This window comes from Heterocephalus glaber, unplaced genomic scaffold, assembly GCF_053883595.1.
Source record: "Heterocephalus glaber isolate CG9 unplaced genomic scaffold, H.glaber_assembly_v1.0 deba00000347, whole genome shotgun sequence".
NCBI classification, from domain to species: Eukaryota; Metazoa; Chordata; class Mammalia; order Rodentia; family Bathyergidae; genus Heterocephalus; species Heterocephalus glaber.
The window spans coordinates 62,104,188-62,130,531 of record NW_028258143.1 but is presented as its reverse complement, the minus strand read 5'-3'; the positions used below and the strand labels follow the sequence as shown (position 1 = coordinate 62,130,531).

Here is a 26,344-nt window from a genome sequence, read left to right as displayed (position 1 = left end):
TATGGCTTGAATTTGTGATCCTCTTGCCTCAGTCTCTCAAATAGCTGGGATTACAGGCATCCACCCACCACCACGCCCAGCCTGAACTACAACTCTTAATGAAAGAGTAATAGAGACAGGGGCCTAACCTTTACTTACATATTTATCTTTTACCTTTCAGTTCTTTTTAAGAACCAATTTATTTTTCAGAATTAAATGATTAGCAATATAAACTTGAAAATCACATTAATATATAAAATAAAGGGATTGAATTAGAGGAGGTTTTAGAAGTTTCAGTCTGTGTTATTGATTCGGCTGATGATACCTCTGTTCATGAACTTAATTTGTTCCACAGTTCTGGAAAAGATGACCATGTTCATCTGGGAAAGATAGCTGCAGTCATGTTTGTCACTTGACGCACTGTTTGCAAAAAAAACTACAAAATTTTGCCAAACACTTCTGTTTGCAAACCGAATTGTTCACAAACAAAAGCATTTGAAAATTGAAGTACCGCTTTCTAAAAAGGAAACAACTTAAGCTTTGCTTGTCCCTCTGTCTCGTTGTGTGGCAGCTTAAATATTCAAGAGTACTGAAGAGGGCAGTCAAGCCTGAAATCTGATAGACTTGGATTGATATCTTACCTTTTCCTAGTCTGTTTCTGTATCTGAAAAATAGTAAAAAAAAAAAAAAATTGATTAGGAAGATGCAAAATGTTACAAAGATAGATGGTGATGATTGTTATACAGTAGTATAGATGTCCTTAGTGACATATAACTGCACACTTAAAAATAGGGTTAAAATGGTACATTTTATGTCATATGTTTTAGCTCAATGAAATGTACATTGAAGAGTAGTTATGAGGATTACATTGAATAATGCATAGTAAACAATGTTTAATATCTAGGCTAGTGTTAGGATAATTCCTTTAAATTTACTTACTGCTCAGGAAATACTGCTAATAGAATCATTTTGTGACTAATGATTTTAAATAGGATTTTATGATTCTTTTAAAAAAATGACCAATCTTTACATTAATTTGGGTTTTCAAGTAATTTTAGATTTGCTTATGTTTGATATATATGTCATTCTTTTAGTTGCTTCTCCTTTTTACTTTCTTATTCTAGAAAGAAATATTTTGCACATCTTAGAAAATTTAGTCAAAGGGTTAAATCACTACTCTGTACATGTTAGAATACAGAAACTCACATAAGACATGAATTTATACCTGGTATTGTATTTATCAATAATTGCACTTTAAAATTAAGAGTTAGGGATGGTGCTGCACATCTGTAATCTGAGCACTTAGGAGGCTGAGGCAGGAATATTGCTGCAAATTTGAGGCTAGCCTGGGCTACATAGTGAGTTCAGGAGCACTCTGGACTACATGGTGAGAACCTGTCTCAAACAACCCCCCCCATACAATAAAATTAAGGACTCCCTTTGGGATTTTTATGCTGAGAAACTTGAGGATCATTTGTTTGTTACTTGTTTATATGTGCCTGTATTCTAGCTGCTAGAGATAAAGTAGGAAGTAATGGAAGTCTCTTTGCGCTTGTGGAATTTAAATTCAAGTTGGGATGTTAGACAATGAAGTGAATAAGTACTTTTATTTGGAAATAAGTTGCTGGAAAAGATAGAAAGCAAGATAAGGAGTTAGAAAATAATGAGAAAGAAGAGATTACTTTAGGTAAAGAGTGGACATGCTCAGCAGCGGCCTTCAGTGAGGAGAAGTGGAGATGTGCGGTGGAATGGACTGAAGAGCATCCCAGACATGGCAGAGAGCAGGTGCAAAGGAAGGGCTCCAAGGTTGGGGATGGGCAGGAAGACCAGGGTGACAACTGCTGGACAAGGGTCGAGGATCATAAAAGAGAGGTGTGGGGGCTTCTGTTGAGACTTTATTTGAAGCACTGATAAGGATTTTATATGTAATGTGTGATGGGAAACCATTGGAGTTTCAAACAACACAAATTTTATTTTGACATATTAGATGTACAGAAAATTTGCAAATGTAGTAGAGTTCCCATATACTCTTCAGTGTTAACATCTTCTATTACCATCATAGGAATCTAATTGTTGCAAGGTGAAGTACTAGATGCCTTAAGATGCCTATTCTGCTACTGTTATGCGTGAAAAGAGAAAACAACAGAAGTACAAAGACCAATTAGGAGACTACTGTGGTAGTTCAGCTGAGAGAGATAAGTTAGGTAGAAGATGGGACAGTTTTAAGAGAAATCTCCGTACTCTTCCAATTTAAGAAAGCCTGGCTTGGGGCATCACACTAAGAAAATGGACAAAGCTTCTCTGAAACTGGACTTCTCTATTTGGTTGTTTTCTAAGAGGAACAAGATAATAGTATAGTTAGATACAGAAAGATAATTTATTAAATAAAAGCAGTTTTAATTGGGAAAATAATCATTGAAATGGGTAAATAAAATCTCCGGCTAGATTCTACCTGTGTTGCAAGTCAGTGAGTTAGCTCTGTTAGGCATTGGATCCTTATAATTTGCCAATCCCTTTATTTTAAAAGAATGACAGTACTAAATTTCAGTCAGTGTTTTAGGTAGTTATCTTTATGTGGAAAACCTGTTTTAACTGAATAGATTAATTACCAAGATTTTTCAGTGCAGAAATATGGTCTTTGTAGTTTGAATGCTTGCTTGTTAAACCCTCTTTATTTTCAGATTTTACTTAAATGTAAAGAATAATGACCCCTAGCTAGACACCATAATGTAAATATACAGATATTTTGCCAAAATACAGAGTCTACCAAAAAAATGTATACACAGTCCAGGAAAAGAAAAACTTAATAAATATTTTAATACTAAATTTATTGAGACATCATGAGATTAAGACAAATTACATTTGCCCTGTGCAGTTACAAGAGCTGCTCAGATTGATAACCACGAGCTTCCAAGCATTTATTAGTACAGCAAACTGCTGCCTGGGTAACCTCGGTCACTGGGATTGCTGCACTGCATTTTCAGTTTCTTCTCTAAGGGCTGACGGTGTTCTGGGCTTTCTGTGATATATGACATCCTCTAGGGCCTCCATACAAGAGTAATGCCATCTCTTGAAAAAACACTATACTGTTTTTCTTTTCCTGAAGTGTGTATACTTATTTTTTCCACTGAAACTGGAGATCAAACTCCACATGAATATACTTTTAAAGGATTTGATCAACAGAATAAATTTTTTCCAAAATACTACAGTTTCTAACGTTCTGTTCTGTAACATCAGTTTATTACTGATGTTTATTTTTAAGACATTTCCTGCTTTTTATATAGTAAAAATCAATGAAGTGTTAAATTAAGGACACTTGAATTCTGGATGTTGAATCTGAAGTAACAGTGCTTGGTGTAGTATCTACTCTGTGTTACTTCAAGGACTAAAATGTAGTTTTTTCTTTCCTTTTTGTAGTTGAAGCCTGAGTCATAGTTGAGACTATATACATAGTCTTATGTATAGAGCTTTATGGGAACCTAATTGTATCTGTTGATAGAGATATTGTGAGGATTGCGTGAGATACTTGTAAAATGTTTGGAACAGTGCCTGACAGATAATGTGTGCTCAGTAAATATTTGCATTTATTAGAAGTACCAGGAGTGCTATTAAGATTATTTGACATTGCTTTATTTTTGCTTATTTTGAAGAAGCGGTCTGCATACTTTCTTCATTATTCACCTAACATTTAACACATAATTTCTGGGTGTTAGGCATGGTTGGATGTTTTCATGTATATTGCTTTGGTTAACTGTCCATATCAGCCCCCATTTGATGTTGAGAGTATTTAGGCTTTGAGATGTTAAATCACTTAGTGAGGTTACACAGCTAAGAGGTCAACTTTCTGGCATTACTTACTAAAACATGCCTCCTGACACAGACAGATAAATGTCTTATCTTGCCCGGGATTTAGCTCAGTGATTTGGGCACCTGCCTCGCAAGCACAAGGTCCCAAGTTCGATCCCTGTTACCAAAAAAAAGAAGTCTTACCTTTTAAGCTTGCATTATAATCCGTTTATATTGGATACTTTTTTATGTGCAGAGGTGTATAATATGGACTGGGAAAATTAAAAACTCAGATCTTGATAGTGTTGGACATAGCTATGACAAGATAGAAAATGAGAGCTGCTGTTAGCAGTTATACACATTAAGAAGGAAGAAATGGGGCCGGGATTTAGCTCAGTGGTTCCCCCGCCTGCCTCACAAGCGCAAGATCCCAAGTTCGATCCCTGGTACCAAAAAAAAAAAAAAAGAGGAGGAAATGTTTGTATTCAGGTACATATAATACATAATTTCTTGAAAATGGGGTTAGCATTTAAACTGAATAGTTCAGGAGTAGTAGGATTTGGAGATGTGTAAGTGATGGGATTTCGACACTGTAATGGGGAACAGTGGGAATGAGATGTGTATAGAAAATAGTGAATAATAAATAGTTTATATAGTGCGTGGCGTATGAGTAGGTATAGGAGAAATTTAGATGAGAAAGTAAATTAGGGCCAGATCAAGTGCTTTTAAAGCTTGATTAACTATTTTCAATTTAGACACCTGGTAATTGTTTAGTAAATTGTTTGTAGCTAATATAGAACCTACTAATATAATGTATGGTGTAGGGGAAAATAAAATTGAATGAGATATTTAGAGTATACTGAGATTTTATTAACAAAAGGGGAGATGGCAGACATGTAGACGAGTAGAACACATCTTTAGAGGAAAGAAGGTGAGATTTCCAATCTTTGATGTCATTATTTATATTTCAGAAAGTGCTTTTAAGTTTTGTTAGTGATATGTTCTTAGTGTATAAAATGAAGGTTTATAAAGACCTAAGATGATTGCATCATTAAATAGACAAGACACTGATGTTGAAGAGGGCATGAGACACTCTTAATTACCCTAGAGGGCAACTAAAATAAATTGTGGTTAGTAAGCCAGTAGCAACTGAATTTTACTCTTCCTATCTTTTATGAGTCTACTTTTACCTCTTTTTTCTTGAAACTCAAATTTTAAGAACTATGAAGCAGAAAAAAGTGATTATTATGCCAGTCATAAATGTTTAATATTGTTGAACAAGGTAGTGTTGTTGAACAAGATAGTGTAGTAGAAGATTTTTAAAAATCAGTATTTGGGCTGGGGATTTAGCTCAGTGGTTCCGCCACCTGCCCCGCAAGGTCAAGGACCCAAGTTCAATCCCCAGTACCAAAAAAACATCAGTATTCACTTGATGCTGCTAGAATAGTAGTGATTAAAATTGTGCGTAGAACAGGATTGTTTCATATGTAGTTTCTCATAGAAACAGTAACATATCCTTACAAGTATATCTTAATTTCACTTGATATTATGGGGAGAAATGAGATATTTCATTTAAATGTCTGGGGACTGCAGTATTGGTTGTTTACCTTGTAATAATTGAGCCTACTAGATTGCTATGCGTGCTGTTTTAAGTTGGTGTCTTGATCATTTTTAAAGAATCTTTTCCAGATGTTAGGCTTACTGCTGTATATTTTCTGACTTATCGTCATGGTTCAGTATGAATACATGTGGAGGCATCTCTCCTCCAGTGTACCCCATATTATTATTAATAGCTGTACAATGGTCTCAAAATTCTCTGGGCTTTGTAGCAAGTTTGATACTTTGAACCTCTTTCTCATATTATCTGGTTTTCTGATGTTTTAGGTAAGTGCTTCTCAGGCATTCATGTGTTTAGATCACCTGGTTATATCTTATTTAAAAGGCAGGTTATTCAGCAGGTCTAGAGGTGGGTGGGAAATTTTTCTTTTCTAACGAGATCCTAAATAATGTAGAATCTGCTGTTCAGTAGGCCACACTTGAAATCTCAAAGTTTTAGATGGTTTGTTGGAATTCTGGCAGTGCTGTTAATACAGGGCCTTAAATATGACTAAATTCTTTCAGAAATCATAGTAGTTGATTAAAAGAGAAATACTAGGACTTATAAATTTAATACTATAGTTGATTGAAATATTTATCTTTCACATTTTCCTCTTTCATGTCTTAACTCTAGTTTTGCTTTCTCATTTGTTTTTTGTTGTTGTGATTTTTGCTTTTGTTTACTATATTATTATGTTTTGTGGATCTAGTTAGGGAGCCGTTACTGTATTTTATGTTTGTATCTACATTTTATTTTGCATGCGTAACGTGGCTTTGCCTGGATGTTCTTTTTGGTAAGTTCCAAATTTATATAGCATATTGTTTTTTGTAGTGTAAGTTGTAATGTTTCACCTTCTTCTCTCCCACTTCTAGTAATGTGATCATGCTCATGATTTGTTTTTTTTTTAAAGAGTTCATTTGATAATTGTTTTTTCCTAACATTTTCCAATTTTCCTTAATAGTGCAATTTGGTACTAATCTGCTTTGATTTGTTTTATAGCTTCACGCTCTCAGTTGCTGATCACTTTTAGCAGTTGCTCTCTCAAGTATTTTGGTTTAAAAAAGGCTTGATCATTTAGAAATATTCTAAAAGCTTATGCTTCCATAAAGCAATCATTAAAGAAGGTAGTTGTAGTGAACTTGAATAATTCTATTCTCTTTGAAAATACATTTTAATTTTGTTTTTACAGCAACAGCTTGCACAACTGCAGAAAGAAAAATCAGAGATTCTGAAAAATCTGGCTTTATATTACTTCACATTTGTAGATGTTATGGAATTTAAGGTATGTAATTCAGAATATAAAGCTTAATAGTTCAGAAGCAGTTTTAATATACGTTAATTATATAACTTGCTTTGTCACTTGTACATAATAAAATTGGAATTCTTCCATCACTGAAATCTAAAATAATATGTTCTTAGACTTTTATGAATTTAAAATTATTTATACAGGGCTAGGCACACAAGCACTTGTCTGGCATAAGTGAGACTCCTGGTTCAATCTCTAGCACTGGAAAAAAATTATATGAATAGCATATTAAAATAAGTTCCTTTTCAGGATCATGTTTGTGAATTGCTGAATACCATTGATGTTTGCCAAGTCTTCTTTGATATTGTAAGTATCATTTTCAGAAAAATTTCTAATTCTCTTCTGTTCTCAAAAGAACTCAGGACCAATTGCTTTTCTTCAGAGAAGGTTTATATAACTAGAGTATAAGGTTTTAGTATTGTTAATTTGACTTGTGGAGTAGCTTTTACAAAAAGTAAAAATTCATAATATATTTTATACCATCACCAAGCCTTGTACATATTGAGAAATACTTGTCAATTTTAGTATTTTATCATAGTATGCCCACTTTTTAGTAAAGTGGCTATTTTTTTCTATAAAAGGCATACTTAATAGAATTTTTCTTAGTATGACAGTTTGTAGATAATAGGAAGTCAAGATGAAAAATGTCTGCATTGACTTAATGGTGAAAACATTTTTTTATTTTTAATACTCTTTTGGTGAGACTGGTACCAAATGTTTATTCTGGTTTTTTTTTCTTTTAAGTTGTTGCCAGTTTGAATACAATGGTCATGAATTCTTTTGCTTTTATCCACAGAACTGTGGAACAAGCACAAAACTTCCCTGTAACTTCCAAATTTTGGATATTTTTTAGTGAAAGGAATTAGAATTTCAGAAATGAGAATAAAAATTATATGAATAAAATATTAAATAACTAGAAAATTAATAGATTTTAATAGCTGCTATGAAGATCTTTGTATTTAAAAGTTTGACAAATAGGAAGGAGTTGAACTTGATTTTATTTTCTAGACTGTGAACTTTGATTTAACAAAGAACTACTTAGATTTGATTATAACCTACACAACGTTAATGATACTATTGTCTCGAATTGAAGAAAGGAAGGCAATCATTGGATTATACAACTATGCTCATGAAATGACCCATGGAGCAAGGTAGTCCAGCATTATAAAATTTTTTCTAAAATTTTCAGTTTGATAACTTATAACTCATTGAAATTTCATATATCTATTTTAAGTGATCGAGAATACCCACGTCTTGGTCAGATGATTGTGGATTATGAAAACCCATTAAAAAAGATGATGGAAGAATTTGTACCCCATAGCAAGGTAAGCACTTGATTTTAGATATGCTATAATATAGGTATAAGGGATCACTTAAGCATAGATAAAAAATTATACTGAGATATGAATGAGAACTCTTTGTGGTTTTATCTAATTATGAGCCAGAGAGCTAATTAGTGAGATTCACAGTAGTGTATAGAGATTCAGAAAAATACTGATTCATTATAGTTTTTAGTTTCAGTCTAGTACAAAGAGGTAATAGAGTGTAGAGTACAGTATTTGAGAGTGTCTAATGCCATACCATTCTCCTTATGTGTTAGCTTTTAGTTGCTGGACATAATATCTGACTTATACAAATTAAAGGAGGAGATGGTTTATTTTGGCTCATGGTTTCAGAGGTTTCAGTTTATGGACAGCTGGGTCCATGGCAGAAACATCATGATGAAAGGATGTGGTAGAGGAAAGCTGCTCAACTCATGGGAAGCAGAGAGCGGGAAGAGCCAGAGAAGAACTGACCAGGAACCAGAGTAGTCCCCCAGATTACACCCCTGACCTGCCCAGACATACCCAGAAGTGTGCTTTATTGATCTCCCGTGTGTTTCTCAAGCCAAGCAAGCTGATGATTAAAATTAACTGTCACATCCTAGATTGTGATCTCAGTTCTGCCAATTACTAACTCTGTGATAATTGAATAAGTTACTTAACCATACTCACGGTACTTCAGTCTCCTTTTTGGTATACATAGTACTTCTCCCATTTGGTTGTTATGAAGATTAAGTGAATTACTTTATAAAAAAATGGGTATATAATATATGATAAATTTTAGCTATATGATAGTATTAATGAGAAAAAATGACAGTTTTGTGAAAATAATTGGAAAAGTCTATCTCTTGAGATACATTAAAAATAGTTTTGTTTTTTTTTTTGGTACTGGGGATCGAACTCGGGTCCTTGAGCTTGCACAGCAGGCAGCGAAACCACTGAGCTAAGTTCCTGGCCCTTAAAAGTAGTTCTTAATTAATGTTGATTATAAGGAATATTGACATGTATGAATAAAAATTAAAATTAGCAAAAAAAGAGTCTTGCCATTGTGGCTTCTGTGCAGTAGGGTTAGTTTGAGAAGCTGTAGGTTAAGTGCTTGATGAGAAAGCTGTAAATAACAAATCAAGTCAAAGTCAAGTAATTTATTAAGAAATATAGATTATTGTTATAAGGTACTCTTTGGAGAAATATAAAACATGTTAAGCTCTCTTAACTTGTTCACCATGAGGCTGTAATTCATATTGCTTGCTGCCAGCTGGCTTGGTTTGAATATGCCGTGTTCCTGCCAGCTTGAACCACTGGTGGTACGTGCATGACTGTCCCATCGGGTGGCATAGGATAGTCCAGTGGGATCATACAAGCTGCCCGATGGGACAGTCATGCACGTGCCACCAGTGGTTCAGATCATCTGATAGGACACTTAGGCATGTACCACAGGTGGCTCAAGCCAGCGGGAACATGCTGACACTTAGCCATACAACCCTAAAGTCTTTCTTTTTTGTAAGAACTGTCAGGATAGAAATTTAACATTGCATGAAAGGATGACAGTGATCTCTACCCCTTTTGAAATTAAGACCCCCAGGTTGCTGCACCTTTAAACCTTTTAAAAAGTAACATGATTTCTTCAGCAAAGCTCTTGCCCAGGAATGTATAATCTGTGTAGCTTTTGTAGAATTTTTAAAAAGTCTAGAGAAAAAGAGCTGTGATTCACCTTATACATGGAGCATGGTTGTAATTAGTTTCTGTTGTTTTGTAATGTTACAGTACAGTCAACAATTATAGCTAAAATTTAAATGGAAAGAAAAAGATAATTATTCCGTACCTTTCTTTCTCTTGTTTTAGTCTCTTTCAGATGCACTCATTTCTCTCCAGATGGTATATCCTCGAAGGAATCTTTCAGCGGACCAGTGGAGAAATGCCCAGTTACTGAGCCTCATCAGTGCGCCTAGTACCATGCTTAATCCTGCTCAGTCTGACACTGTATGGTTCTGTAGTTCCCTTTTTGAATGAAAATATGTGATTTTTAAAAAATCACTCAAGCAGGGGCCAGGGATTTAGCTCAGTGGTTCCACCGCCTGCCTTGTAACCACAAGGTCCTGAGTTCGAACCTTGGTACCAAAACAAAAAAATCACTCCAGCAATGTTACTGCAGTTTTTGCTATTGCTCATTAGTTGTCATAATATTTTTACTTTTTGATGTCAACAAAACATCAAATTAGTATGAGTAACAATAGAAGTCTTTTTTGCTTTAAAAGATTGTTTTATCTTACTGTGGCAAAAAAGTTAGAACATGTACAAAAGTATAAAGAAAAAAAATAACCCCAGCTGTTACTAACTAGAGCAAATCATTATTCTGTTTCTTTTCAATCATTTCTCTGTGAGTATGAGCATAGGTGTTACAGAGAAAGCACACATGGTTAACTGGGGAGACAGTGAGTGTCCAAGAGCATAAATCTTTTTTTTTTCACTTGAATAAAATTACATACTTTGGAATAATGTAAACTCTGAAAAAGGATTTAAAAATTTGGGAATTGTCATTTGCCACACTGAAGACTGTTTACTGACTGTGCTTTTTTTGTTTTTTATTTTTTGTTTTGGTACCAGGGATCGAATTCGGCTCCTTGTTCTTGTGAGGCCGGCAACAGAACCACTGAGCTGAATCCCTGGCCCCAACAGTGTGTTTTATTTATTTATTTTTAAATTAAAATTTATTGGTACATTTTAGGTATACAATATAATGACATTCTTCATTGGAAATTTGCACCTTTACATAATCTCTCTTGGTTCTTACTTTTCCCCCTTCCCCTGCCCTCCCTTCAACTCCTCCATCCCTCCCTATTTACAAAGACTTTGTTTCCACTTTTTCATTTTCTCATACTCATTCCATTCCCTTCTTTCCTTTCCCCTACCCTTCCCCGTTGCCCCTTTTCTTCCTATTTCACATTATCTGTTACAGTGTGTTTTAAACAGAGAATTGAAGGTGTACACATCTAGACTGCTCTTATTGTCCTTTATTAACTACAGTTTTAAATACAAGTTTAGAAAACTTATCCATCTTTTCTGATTTGTTACGGTATTTGAGTCAAGAATTGAATATTAAGAATTCTTAGGAAGCTGGTCATGGTAGCAAACGCCTGTAATCCCAGCACTCTGGGAGGCTGAAGCAGGAGGATCTCAAGTTTGAGCCCAACTTTGGAAATTTAGCAGCTTAGTGAGGCCCTGTCTCAAAATAAAAAAACATCTGAGGATACAACTCAGTGTGACTGCCCTCGGTTGAGTCCTTGGTACTAAAAAAACAAAACAAAACAAAAACTGAGGATGAAGAGAGTGATTTGATATGAAATTTTTAAAAGAATTTCTTTTAACCACAAATGTACATATTCTCTTTTTCAGATGCCTTGTGAATATCTGTCTTTGGACGCAATGGAGAAATGGATTATCTGTAAGTAAAATGGGTTAGTTTGGGATTACTTCTCAGATTTTAGAGAAAAATAATAGGTAACATGCCTTTTTGTTTTTGGTACCGGGGATCAAACTCAGGACCTTGTGCTTGCAAGGCAGGTGTGGTGCCACTGAGCTAAATCCCCGGCCGGGTAACATGTCTTAATTCTGTCTTTGTACTATAATATATGCTTATGCTAAGCCGTGTTATAGATGAGGAACCTAAAGCTTAGGCCACACAGCTAGCCAGTCACAAAGCAAGATAAGAATTCACGCTAACTTAAGGCTACATAATGAGCTACATACATTATATTGCCTTTTGAATATAACTTTCACACTAAATTTATGTGCAGTTTGTTTATTTTTAAAAATGTCACTTCTCCACCTGCCTTGCAAGAGCAAGGTCCCGAGTTTGAGCCCCAGTACCAAAAAAAAATGTCACTTCTGTTCAGTTAATGTTTTTGGTTTTAATTTATTTTAGTGCCTCTAATAAATGACTCATATATGTGGCAATTTGGTAGATAGATGAGGGATACAATTACTAATTTCTGTGCCTAGGAAACTCAAACTATAGGGAAAATAGATACACAAGTATAATATGGAGTAAGAATTGCTACTATATAGTTAGATTTCTTTTCCTATCCCTAAGGTCATGCCAGAGAGGAATAATTTTGAATAGTTTGTGTTTTTTAGTTTTTATGTTACTTGTTTGTTGATTTATTAACTTGCAGCTAGAATTTGTTGATTTTTTTTTTTTTTTCATTGTAGTGTTTCTCCATTTATGGTGAAGGACTAGTTTTTCTTCTTAATTCTTTTTTTTTTTTTTGATTGGCATTTTAGTAAAATAATGACTGTGAATCACTAGAATTCCCAGAAGAACGAAATAGTAAACAAAGACAAAATAAAAGCTCATAGTTTTGATTATTTAGAATCAGCTTAATCTGACAACTAGATTATTGGGTTTCTGCTTAGAATTCATTGTCCAATTTTATGAAAAATTTTAAATACTTTTAGTTTGTATACTTAATCACATTATGAATTGGCACCTCGAGTAGCACTTTTAGTATGAAGTAATTAACATATATTACTTGCCTTTAGCCATTTTATTAAAAATATGTGTGCATATATATATATATATATATATATATGTATATGTATAGTTTTTACCTTAACTGAACTTATGATATGTTTTGCTTTGATCTGGTTTGTGTTACTTGATTAAAAAAATAAACAAAATAGGGCCAGGGATTTAGCTCAGTGGTTTTGCTGCCTGCTGCACAAGCGCAAGGACTCGAGTTCGATCCCTGGTACCAAATGAATAAATAAATAAATAAATAAATAAATAAATAAAACATTTCACTAAGTACTGATTTTGCTTAAATGTGTGGTAATTCTTAGTTTTTACTTGATGAGTTGAATTAGTTGTCATGGATAATCTTTGGCATTGTATGGGATTATTTCTTTACATTCTTTACCTTAAATGAAAATACTGACTGCAAGGCTTTGTGTAATGAGCAGAGAAGGAATTAGGAAGCGGGCTATTAATTGAGAATATGTGTTCATGGACAAGGCCTTCAGATTCAGGGCAATCACATTTGCCAAAGTAAAGCATATATACTCTCTTGGGTTTTGCTATCTTCGTAGACTGGAGCATTGAGTAGAGGTGATATAAAGGGTGCCACAGAAGGGGCTTTTTCTTCTGAAGATATTCTACTTTCTTTATAGTTTTGCTCTTGATTAGTTCATAATGTGGTCCCTGGACCAACAGCAGCATCTACAAACCTTAGATATGCAGAATCTTGAAAACCACCCAAGATCTACAGAATCAGTAATCTGTGACTTAAACCCCTATAGATGATTCTGATGCAAGCTAAAGTTTGAGAATCACTGCTCTAGATTACAGCCTGTTGGCAAGATTTATGGAGGGCCTAGAATGCTGAGAATCCAGCTAGTAGAAATGCAAATATAGTATCAGTTAAGGTATATTCTTTTCACTCTACTCTTGCTCTAAAGTTGGAGTTGGGTGACTCCTTGAGAAAGATCTGTGTGTCTGGAATTTGAGATCACTAATTCCAGTCTTTTTGTAAAAAATTGATAATCCAGTTTTGTTTTCTATCTTTACAGATTTAATCCAACTTTCTGGTCTAGTCTTGGTGTTCTGTTTTGTTTGCTAACTTTTTTTTTTGTTTTAAAAAACCATTGGGATATTGGTAGAGCAAAATTAATGTGTAGTTTAATAAATGATGCCCAGTCTAAATTCATTTTCCCTTTTTGATCCTTTTGTAAACAAATGAATATGCTTTCACTTAAAATCTGTATCTTTCAAAAACCTATAATTGGTAACATTTTCAGAGAAACCTTTTAGTGTCAGTAGCAAGTACTGGTATTTTATAAATTGCAGTACAGTCAGTCTTCCCTTCATATGCATGGGTTTCGTATCCATGGATTGAACCACTTACAGATTGAAAATACTTGAAAAAAGTTCCATCTGTACTGAGCATGTAGAGACTTTATTATTTCCTAAATAATGCAGTATAAAAAGTTTTTATAGCATTTACGTTAGGTATTTATAAGTAATCCAGAGATGATTTAAAGTAGCAGGAGGATGTCTGTAGCTGTCTGCAAATACTTTGCCATCTTGTATAAGAGACTTGAGCATCTGTGAATTTTGGCACCTGGGAAGTGTCCTTGAACCAGTCCCCTGTGGAAACTAAGGAGTTATACCAAGAGGTACAAGACACTAAGTGAAATCTTATTTTACTTGGGATTAGAGTAAGTTGTCACATAAGGCAAAAATCTTTTATAAACAAAATTTCTCTTGAGCATCCTTTACATTTTCTTGCATGTATTGTATTTCTTTTGTTATATAGCAGATCAAATAATTGGCTTGCATTTAGGCCCCCCTCCCCCCGCTAGGTGAAAAATGTTTTTGTGTATTTCAAGAAAGTCAAGGAAGTTAAATATACTTCAGTATTTATGACTCTACCATATATGCCTTCTTAAAGAGTTAGCTTGCTTGTGTACTGGCCTGTTTAAAGGAAGATTGAGCTGAGAATGAAAAGATAAATGGCTAGTAGTAATCCAAGTAGTAGTACAGATACAATATTCAGTAGCTTAAAAAATAGAAGTGACTACTGAGAATCTCACAGAAAATGGGGTTGGTTTGTAACTGGCCCAGCATAGAACTTTGTATGTATATGAATATGTACATGTACATATGTATATAGTGGGCTGCGAGTAAATGTTGAATGACTGGAAGATGAGGTCTTAGTATAAAGGCTGTTTTATAGAGAACATCAAGAAGCATATATAGGAAAATACATTTGTGTCTGATTTCGATGCTAGATAACAAAAGGTTAAAAATATTTAGTAGGCCAGGGATTTAGCTCAGTGGCTCCACACCTGCCTTGCAAGTGCAAGGTCCTGAGTTTGATCCCTGGTACTGCAAAAAAAAAAAAAAATTTAGAATTTATATAACGGAAAATAGCTTAATAAATTGAAAGAATATTGATCATTAAGGGTAAATACTTGGGGTTAAGTCCTAGTTCTGTTACTTTAATAATATAATCTTAGATAAGTTATTGAACCTTCACTTCTTCAACTGTAAAAGGGTGCCACCTATTTTGTCTACTCTACAGGTTAGTCATGTAAGATATATGTGAAAAGACATAATAAAAGAAAATGTGAGGTGCATTATTACCCTATCATTCATTTATTCTGACTTCTTAGATGAGGTTAGCTTTATTTTTCAGATATTCTAACAGCTGCATTGATAGCTTTATTATGTATTAATTAGTAATTTCTGATCTTTTGTTTAAAATTTTTTTAATGTTCCCTGAAAACATTTATTAAAATTACCTCATTCAGGGCCAGGGATTTAGCCCAGTGGTTTTGCCGCCTGCTGCACAAGCACAAGGACCCGAGTTTGATCCATCGTACCAAAAAAAAAAAAAAAAATATTTACCTCATTCATAATCCAACAGTGACATTTTGCCCCTTTAGTTAGAAATGATTTTGCAGAATATAGAAATTATTGAAAAATAAAAATACTGCTTTTCATCACATATATAAAATTTACTTGTTTCTTAAAAGGCTTAATTACTGATTTTGGTTATGTTTCTCAGTCTTAAAAAGTGATAATGTAAACAAAAGAATTTAACTTGGAATACTTTCACATTTGTGTTTACTTCTTTTTTTTTTTTTTTTTTTAAGTTGGCTTTATTTTGTGCCATGGGATCCTAAATACCGATGCTACAGCTCTGAACCTTTGGAAGCTAGCTCTTCAAAGTAGCTCTTGCCTTTCTCTCTTCCGGGATGAAGTTTTCCATATTCACAAAGCTGCAGAAGATTTATTTGTAAACATAAGAGGGTATGGTATTTTCAATTATTTTGTCTTATTTGGAGAAAAGTAGTGAGGGAATTATCTTTACTGAGATTTTTAAAATAGAGAAGTAGATCCATCATGAAGAAAGATGTAGCCTGTACTATCTACTCTGATTTCATCAAGTTGTTTTTTAAAAATATCCTGATACTGGTAATAATACTTTGTTTTGATTTGTTTTGGTTTGGTTTTTGGTTTTTGGTACCGAGGATCGAACTTGGGTCCTTGCACTCGCGCAGCAGGCGGCAAAACCACTGAGCTAAATCCCCGGCCCCTGGTAATAATAATCTTACGGATAACTTCACAGATGAAAAAAAATCTGCAGCCTCCTCCCTTTTCAAAGCATATGTTCTAGAGAAGGGAAAAGGTGCGAATCGTACATTGTATTGTACATACATTACTGAAAGTACTATGTATGTTTTAGCATTTTAAATTTTAGAATGTTAAGAACAGGCTGTATTTATAAAAGTATTTGAAGCAATCGAAATATTTCACTAGGTTAATGAAAACAGCTACAGGGCTGAGGATTTAGCTCAGTGGTTTCGCTGCCTGCTGTGAAAGTACAAGGATCCGAGTTTGATCCCTGGTACCAAAAAAAAAAAGTAAACAGCTACAGAAGTCATACTACTGTACACAGGAAATCATGTGTCCTCATGGTATCCTAAGTGATTTATTTTCAGTCATTCCTGGGAAAGCAAATAAATCTCTGAAATTTGTTTCCATCATCACCACAATCATTATTTGTGATACTGGTGATCAAATGCAGGACTTCACACGTGCTAGACAAACACTACTATTAAGCTACATTTACATCCCTCTTTGAAATTTTTAATGACTTCATTTCTTTCCTTTTTGAGGCTCTGTAGCCAGTTTACCAAAAGCTAAGTTGAATTCACAATTGGTAGCAAATAAATTCTTTTGAAATAAGCTGCATCTAAAATATCCTGGGATCACCTGTATTTACATTGAATAATTGTTCTAGGCTTGCTAGTTTCAATAAAAATGACATTTTCCTGTATTTGTTTCACATCCAATTCACATCTAATGTTTCAATGAAATTGATAGACTAAAGCTTCTCTTATTAAAAACATATGTACAACAGTACCACTTAAAGCCTCATTTCAGATTTACTGTGCATAAGAACCTGAAATGCAAATTAAAATCCAGTTTCTTAGGCCTCAACTCTTGCCTTGGAGAGGTTAAAGAATTTGCTCCTCACCCAGTACTTTAGTGAGGTAAAGTTTACAAACAAAAATAATAAATCTTAGGTATGTAACTCAATGACTTTGTACATAAATACTCCTCTATGACCACCATCTGCTGTATAACATTTTCACATCCCCAGAAAGTTCTTTTGTCCTCTTTCTGATCAGCCCTGCCACTGTCAGTCCCCCCACACTTTTCTCAGGTGACCACTATCTGACTTCTGTCATTTTAAATGATTCTGATTTTCTCATGCGGGTTGTCAGTCAGAATATGAGGAACAGTACCCTATATGCTTTTCAGCTCTTTTTTACATAGTGGAATATTCTTTAAATGTTCTACGCTGTTTAGGTGGTCTTTGTAATTTTCTGATTGGTTGAGGTTAAAAATCATGAAACTGGGGCCGGGGATTTAGCTCAGTGGTTTCGCCGCCTACTGCGCAAGCACAAGGACCCGAGTTCTATCCCTGGTACCAAAAAAAAAAAAAAAATCATGAAACTTCTATTATGTCTCATCACATTTGGCATCTTAATATGAAATCACATTTAAATACATGTAAACATTTAAAACCAGATAGTCTGTGTATACTGGGTGAGCTTACATATAGTACAAGTAAATTTAATGGTACCACAAAGCTAGTTGACATTAATAATAATAATAATTTTTTAATAATATTTACCACTGGGCTGGGGGTTTAGCTCAGTGGTTTTGCCACCTGCTGTGCAAGTGCAAGGACTCAAGTTCGATCCCCGGTACCAAAAAAAAAATAATAATATTTACCATTTAAAAATCTATACTTAAAGTTGAGACGTTTTAGTCTTTTATTAAATCAATCCAGTTTTAAAATGTGGATTATGGGCAAGCCATAAGTATAAAAACTTACTAATTATATATATAATTAGTAAGTTTTTATACTTATACATATATATGTATATTATATTTTGGTACCAAAGATCGAACTCAGGACCTTGCAGTTGCGAGGCAGGTGCAGTGCCACTGAGCTAAATCCCCGGCAAAACTTACTGATCATAAAGAACAATGATTACAATATTGTATTTTGGACATTTGCTCAAAGAAGACATTAATGTTGAGTACTTACATATTTAAGTTGGAGTTCATTTTGTTATTAGTATTAGCCAGTTGTCAGGAAGATATTTTTTTCTTTAACATTTGGGAATTTAGAGTTTTTTATAGTTAATATTCATGAAATTACTCACTGGTACTTGTTTTCCCTATGGTGTCTTTAAACTAGTTGATGTTAATGATGTTTCTTTTAATTCAAAAATTTTTTTTAATTTGAAAAAAAATCTGTCCTTGTGGATTGTCCTGATTAAAAAGGCAGAAGTGGGCAGGGGATTGCTCAGTGGTTCTGCCACCTGCCTCGCAAGCACAACGTCCCAAGGCAGAAGTGATAGCTTTGTCATCACTTTCACGTCTTGGAAATTCTTAATTAGAAGTAGAATTTTAATAACTATTGGGTTAAGGAAAAAATATATTTTATTTATTTATTTATTTATTTATTTTTGTATTAGATTCTTTTATTGGTATATTGTAGGTATACAACACAATTACATTTCTCATTGGGAATTGTACCTTTACATAATGCATCTTGGTTCTTATTTTTTCCCCATTCCTAGCCCTCCCTTCATGCCCTCCACCCTTCCCTATTTACAAAGACTTTGTTTCCATTTTTTCCATTTCTCATCATTTTTCCTTTCCCCTGCCCCTCCCACTACCCCTACCCCTTTGGTCCTTTTCTTCCTATTTTACCTTATCGATTATTCATTCTAATCATTGGCACATTTTAGGTATACAATATAATGACATTCATCATCGGAAATTTGCACCTTTACATATTCTGTCTTGGTTCTTATTTTTCACCCTTGCCCAGCCCTCCCTTCAACCCCTCCAGTCCTCTCTATTTACAAAGATTTTGTTCCTATTTTTCCATTTTCTCATATTAATCTCATTCCCTTCTATCCTTTCCCCTAGCCCTCCCACTTCCTTCCCCTTTGCCCCTTTTCTTCCTATTTCACATTACCTATTATACATTTAGTCCTTATTTACACTTTCAGTTTCTCACCGGAGAAACTATTCAGTATTTACACATGTGTCCTATTTATTTCTCTTAAGAGTATTACCTCAGTGTGCATCCACTTAGCTATAAATGTCTCTAATTTCTCATTTTTTATGGCTGAGTAGTACTCCATTTTATTAAAAAATCACATTTTCTTTATCCAGTCTCCAGTTGATGGGCATTTGGGCTGTTTCCAAGTTTTAGCTATTACAAACTGTGCTGCTATGAACATGGGTGCACATATATCACTGTGGTATGATTCTTTGAATTCTTTGGGGAAGATCCCCAGCAGTGGAATAGCGGGGTCAAATGGGACTTCCAGTCCTAGTTCTTTGAGGTATCTCCATAGTGATTTCCACAGTGCTTGCACCAGTCTACACTCCCACCAGCAGTGGAGCAGGGTTCCTCTTTCCCCACAGCCCTGCCAGCATTTGTTATTGGTTGATTTCATGATAGCAGCCATTCTTTCTGGAGTGAAGTGGAATCTCAGCGTTCTTTTCATTTGCATCTCTCGAATGACCAGTGATGTTGAACATTTTTTCATGTATTTATTTGCTATTTCTACTTTATCTGAGAAATGTCTGTTCATTTCAGCTGCCCATTTTTCGATTGGGTCTTTAAATTTGGGAGATCTGATCTTTTTAAGTTCTTTATAGATTCGAGATAGTAGACCTTTGTCTGAGGAAGAGCAGGTGAAGATTTTTTCCCATTTTTTTCCATTGTCTTTTCACACTGCTGGTGGTTTCTCTTGCTGTGCAGAAGCCTTTTAATAAGAAGAGATCCCATTTGTTGATTGTTTGTGCTAGTTCACGGGCAACTGAGGTTTTGTTCATAAAATCTGGAAAAAATATATTTTAAAAGAATAAAAGTCTGCATCGTGAAATTTTATTGCTGGAAGTAATGTAATATGAGATGATTTTTTTTTTTCCAAGAAGACTTAGGCACTAAGGTGCTAAGAAAAGATGCGGGTACTTTTCTCAACCATTTTGTTTAAGGGTAAATTATTTGTTGTTGATGATAAGACATTTTAAATTGACCTTTAGTGTTTCACTCATTTTAACTGGTTATCAAATTAAGATTGACATGTTTATTTTTTTAACACATAGCTACAATAAACGTATTAATGACATAAGAGAATGCAAGGAGGCAGCTGTGTCACATGCGTAAGTACTGTTTTATTTGTGATATTTTTCATAAGGAGACTTTCTTAAAAGCATTATTTTGTTGAAGTGAATGCAAATTAATGATGTGCAGAATGAAGAAGAGCAAAGGTTTCAATCAAGGATAAATAATGAGTATTAATGACTAAGTCTAGTAGCTTGAAGGAAGTGCCATGCATAGAAAGGACATTTGTTTCAGGTATTATCTCTTAACAGCCACTGTGGTCCCCATACCAATAACTTGTGTAGATTTTTGTAGTGCTTCATGAAAATTGGAAAGTCACTCACTGTCCCAAATTGCTGGGACCGCAGGTGCACCACCATGCCAGATGGAGCACTGTATAATTTGCATATTATGAGGAACTGAAAAACAGAACATTTTATGATTTTTTTTCTTCTGTTAATGTATGAAGATAAGTTCTAATTCGCATTTAAATTTTAAATAACTAGTAGAATATGATTGTCGTTTTCTCCCCCATCTTTGTTATTTTTGAGCTGACTTTGTCAGTTCTGTATACTTAATAGGAATACTCTTTTAAAAGGATATAGATAAACATATTCATTGTTACATTTGTTTGCATGTGGAAGTGACAGATGTGTATAGTAGGTAGGGATTGTCTTCAGAGACTTTGCATTCCACTTTATAAAATGCTAAGCTATATGATACTAAAATTGTAGAAATTATTCAGAAATAGCTGGATATTGGGAGGTGCTTCTTGAAGGATTAATTGGTCTTTAAAGTTGGAGCGGAACAACAGAGCAAATGGTTACAAAAGTAACACGAAGTAGAAAATTATGTTTGTTGGTACTTCTGCTTCCTAAAGAAGTCTTTGAAAGTTACCCTAACATGCTAGGCAACTTTAATTGCCAATAGTAGTTTTACAGAAACAGAGAAACTGTAATGGTATCTTTCCCTGTAGTGGCTCAATGCACAGAGAAAGACGCAAGTTTTTAAGGTCTGCACTGAAGGAGTTGGCTACCGTCCTCTCTGATCAACCTGGCTTGCTTGGTCCCAAGGTACATTAATTTAATTCTTATTTCTGTAAGTGTGCCATTTGAAAACATTTCTCTTACATGAAGTTTTCTGACGTTTGAGTCAGGGACTACATAGAAGGATTTTTACATTTATCCAAGAATGAATTGGCTGTATCACACTTCTGTGCGTTTTTCTTAACTATGCACTCTCTCATACATACCTGCAAATTCTCTTCGGTCCTCTCATGTTCCTCTTTTCTCATTCAAATATAATAACTTCATTTCTTGCCAATGACTTTTCACTTAAACAAAGATGATGAATAGATTTTGTTTTCAGCATGAGCATAAACAATGTTGTTCTTTTTTTATAGGCACTTTTTGTTTTTATGGCATTATCTTTTGCCCGTGATGAAATTATTTGGCTACTTCGTCATGCAGATAACATGCCAAAGAAGAGTGCAGATGACTTTATAGATAAGTAAGTTAGTGACAATAGAAAGTCATTTTTTTGTTGTTTATTCTGGTTTATAGACTGTGCAATCTAAAGACTTAGATTTCTAGCAGAGTTATTTTGAAAAACTTCTGGGGTTTCTTCATACTTGCAATATAAAGAAATATACAGGAATATTTATAATATTAGATGATACAAATTAGAATATAGAGAGAGCTTTAACTTAAAATTAGAGTTTTTAATGTTTTCTCTGGTACAGTAGGTGGTGATAAAGTTACTTATTTTCTTGCTATGCCCGGTATTTTCTGTGAACTTACTTTTCAAAATTATTTACTACACAAGTCATTTAAATGAGAATTCTAACAGTATAGTTGCAACGCAATATGTCATTTGAAATGTCTTCTCTTTTTAATCCAGTTTCTCGATAGGAGTTTGATAAATGAAGCAGAGAAATAAGCACATATAGAAACATTTTACTTGTAATTCTTTTTCATCTGTGATTTTGTTAATGATGTTTATGAGATGTCCAAATTTTATTTTCATCTTAGATTTTTTTTATCAATGTTTAGTCGTAGTCTTTTTCCTTTCCATGATTTCTTTGTTCATATGAAATAATTTAAAAAGAAATAATTTATATTAAAACAGTGCTGTTAAGATCAAAGTTTGACATAAAAACATTTAATGTTTTCTTGGATAAAAATTCATTCTTTGAAATATTTTTCTTCACTTGTTAAAAAGGCACATTGCTGAATTAATATTTTACATGGAAGAACTTAGAGCACATGTAAGGAAATATGGACCTGTAATGCAGAGGTATTACGTGCAGTACCTTTCTGGCTTTGATGCTGTTGTCCTTAATGAACTTGTGCAGGTAAAAAGCATCTCACATTTGCTCTTTCCTTCCTGTCTTTTTAGTAGTTTGTTTGTTTGTTCAGTAAGCATTTGTAAAATGTAATCATAACCGAGCATGATGGCACATGCCTGTAATGTTAGCAGTCTGGGATCCTGAAGCAGAAGGATCACAAGTTCAAGCCTAGCCTAGGCAACTTCACAACTAGGTGAGACCCTATCTCAAAATAAAAAATGAAAAATAAAAGAGCTGATTATGTAGTTCATTGCAAATGTTTAAATCCCCAGTATTGCAAAAGAAAAGAAAAAAAAAATCATATGATGACCAGTGGAAATATAGATATAAATAAGTCATGGACTTAAGCTGTCAAAGAAATTTTCTGCAGGCGAAGAAACAGCTATAGTGCAATACAATGCATGTTATGAACATAACATGGAAAGCTCAGAACACAGTGAGAATGAAGTTGTGCACTAACAGGGACTTGGAAAAGAGGAGGTTAGTCGTAAATCAGATTTACTGTTTAGAAAGATCACCCTGAATTTAGTATAAATGATGGATTTCTGGAGGCCAAGGGAAGGGACAGAAAATCCAGAAATAAGAAAAATTGCTGCTCTACACTAATAAGAGCTGATGAGAGCCAGAACTTGGGAGTAGTTATGGAAAGAGATGACAGAGACAATATAATTGATAATTAAGTATTAGAGGAAAAGTAGAAAAAGATGATTTTGAACAGTGTATTAGATACCCAGTAAAGAAAGATTTCATCTAGATATTCTAATTTAAATATTATAATTTTAATTTCATTACGAGTTTTCCTTTATTGCTTTGTTAGTCTCAGCTTTTAAAAGCATTTATAATTTGTATTCAATATTTATCTTAATGTAAATTTCCTTTATTTTATTATTCTAAGTAAACTAAAGAAAGTAGTATTGTGCTTCACTTTATAAAATCAGTGATACCGAAAACTACTATAAGCCAATAAATGAAAGAGCAGTAAAATTTAGGACTACTGTAGTTACTGGTTTTCTTAAAGCGCATCTATTTCTTTTTTATCCACTAGAGGGTGCCCAGACACCTTTCTAGAACTGCAGAAAAAAGTGGTTATTACCAGATAACCAAAGCCTATGGTTACTATTTATTACTTATTTATATTAGCATACAGTTGAAAAAGGAAAACAAAACAAAGCAAAATGTTTATGTAAAGTGCAGTTTACTAGTACTGGGAAAATTCTTAACATTTTTTCTGACATTCCAATTATATGAACAAAAGAATCAACAGCAAGAATTTGTTATATTGATACTAAAGTTGTTAGACTTGTGGATACTATATTATAAAAGACTCATGTAACTTTCTTAATACCACACGGTTCATAAGGAGTAGAATATTCAAACTCAAGTCTTACCTCAAGTCGGAGCTTTTTACCACCTTCAATTGCAAAGTATATTCATACTACTGTACCTTTAACCTTTTGCTAGGATATAAATTTAGAATATTGTAAGCGTGTTTATATAATTACTTATGTTAATTTTTATTATGGTAAAGTATATGTAACCACACTTAACATTTTAACCATATAAATGTACAGTTCAGTGACATTATTTATAGTCACATTGTAGTGTAGATCTTGACGAGGTTTTTTTGTACTGGGAATCAAACTCAGGGCCTCGCGCTGCCAGGCAGGTGCTGTGCCACAGAACTACATTCCTGGTCAGATCTTAATGTTTTGAAAATGTATTTTATGTATGTTGTTTGTGGCTAAGCATCCACTTTTTTAAAAATGCATTTTTTTGCCATCTACTTTAGATTCAATTTCCAAATACTCATTTTCTTTTTCTGTTTTTGCAGTGCTGGGGGTTGAACCCAGAGCTTACACAATGCCAGGGAAGGGTGTTACCACTGAGTTTAGCCCCTACATACTTATTTTCTTAGCCAGTTTGAAAGGATTTTTTGGGAAAGGGACCCTAATTTTGTTCAGAAGCTAAATATTTTTAAAAATCACCCATTTATAGTGTAGTTTTTAAATTGTGACACTTGTATACATTCATATAATTCCCACCATCACATTAAGAACACAGAACATTTTCAGGGCTGGGGATTTAGCTCAGTGGTTCCGGCGCCTGCCTAGCAAGCTCAAGGTCCCGAGTTCAATCTCCGGTACCAAAAAAAAACAACACACAAAAACGCAGAACATTTTCACATATTAAGTTTTCTTGCATATCTTTATGGTAAATTCTGTCATGCACCCCTAATGATCTTTGATTTTTCTATGACTATAATTTTGCCTTTTGATTTCTGAAAAATACTCCGTCCTATGGATGTACCATTTTTTTTACCCATCCACTACTTGATGGACTTCAGAGATGTTTCCCAACTAGATGTTCTTAACACTATTTTTTGTTTTCCAGAATCTTTCTGTTTGTCCTGAAGATGAATCAATCATCATGTCCTCTTTTGTTAACACTATGACTTCCCTAAGTGTAAAACAAGGTAAGTCTTTTTGAAAAGTGAAAGCCTGTTTTCTTCTAATTAGACTTTCAAGCTTTACTGTTAAGGAGAAAATATAACAGTTAATTTTTGTAGAATCGCATCTCATTTTTGGATATACTTGATCTGTTCTCTTTTGTCTTGACTTTTTCTCTGAAGCAGAGTTTTCCAAAATGATTGTGAGATATTTACAAAAATCTTAAGAATTTTATCTTAATACTTCTTCCTCAGTGGAAAAAAACTATTTAGTAACAAGAAAAAGTTAAGAGCGAATTGATGTAATGAAGTATATATTTGGTTCAAGCATACCTATAACAATGCTAAACACTGCTAATGAATTGTTTAATTTGTGCAATTGTGGTAATTCATAGACCAGTGATAGCAAACTTTTTACAGATGAGTGCCCAAACTGCAATGTAGAACCCACTTATCAAAAAGTGCTAACATTGCAATTAAACCTGAATACTGAGGTTTTAGTTTAGAAAAAACAGCTCATACACTTGGCTTGTGTGCTGACAGGGCTTTGTGTGCCTGCTGCAGCACAGGTCGCCACTGTTATGTACATTATCCCATTTAATCTACCTTATTTTTTTAACACTGTTACTTTTACTTAATAGATTTAGAAATTTAAGGTTTGAACATTAGTGTCTCAGTTATTTCACATTATTCATATAAGCTTTAGGGGCCATTAAGGAATTTGAGCTCAGGTCTCTCAATTTCAAAAGTTGATTTTTTGTGTGTTTTTGAGACAAGATCTCACTTTGTAGTCTGGCCTCAAACTCACTATGTAGCCCATTCTGTCCTTGAACTCATGGCCATCCTCCTGCCTCAGCCTCCTGGGTGCTGGAATTATAGGCGTGTACCACCATACCCGGCTCAAAACTTGATTTGCATCATAAGTAAATTACCTGTCCATTATTTCAGTGCTGTTTAGTAGATTGATAGGATGTTTTAGTTTTGTAGTCTTTGAACAGAAGAAATCACAAAGCTTAAAAGCTTGAGTAATAAATATATAAATATTTATTTTAATCATTCTTCATATCTTACTACTTTTGGGGGGGGGGACCGGGGGATCGAACTTGGGACCTTGTGCTTGCCAGGCAGGCGCCGGAACCACGGAGCTAAATCCCTAGCCCAATACCTTACTACTTTTTTTTTTTTTTTCTAACCTTACTACTTTTAAGTAATGAGTGCCTATCGTCTTATGGGTGACATTTGTTTGTATGGAGTCATTTTATGGAGTTTCAGCATCCTGTCTATAAAGTTTCTATTCATAAGATCTGTCAGGTTTTATACTATTCCTTCAAATAGATGTGTAAGCACACAGAGAA

At 34.0% G+C, this 26,344-nt stretch overlaps 1 protein-coding gene across 6 annotated transcripts in view; it reads left to right on the top strand.

Annotated features, from left to right (window-relative positions):
- The window catches only part of Nckap1 (NCK associated protein 1), a 94,118-nt gene that overhangs the window by 24,473 nt on the left and 43,301 nt on the right, over positions 1-26,344 (top strand). For 3 of the 6 annotated variants that reach the window (XM_004868179.3, XM_004868178.3, XM_013066831.3), the window contains 12 exons: positions 6,552-6,644; positions 6,918-6,974; positions 7,677-7,819; positions 7,903-7,993; positions 9,833-9,970; positions 11,384-11,432; positions 15,644-15,800; positions 20,199-20,255; positions 21,173-21,269; positions 21,599-21,705; positions 22,417-22,549; positions 24,935-25,016. In XM_004868179.3, coding sequence (XP_004868236.1) covers positions 6,552-6,644; positions 6,918-6,974; positions 7,677-7,819; positions 7,903-7,993; positions 9,833-9,970; positions 11,384-11,432; positions 15,644-15,800; positions 20,199-20,255; positions 21,173-21,269; positions 21,599-21,705; positions 22,417-22,549; positions 24,935-25,016 — 1,204 coding nt within the window. Of the gene's footprint in view, positions 1-6,128; positions 6,156-6,551; positions 6,645-6,917; positions 6,975-7,676; positions 7,820-7,902; positions 7,994-9,832; positions 9,971-11,383; positions 11,433-15,643; positions 15,801-20,198; positions 20,256-21,172; positions 21,270-21,598; positions 21,706-22,416; positions 22,550-24,934; positions 25,017-26,344 lie in introns of those variants that run through there. The other 3 variants (XM_087201307.1, XM_087201290.1, XM_087201318.1) reach the window with 2 other exon arrangements.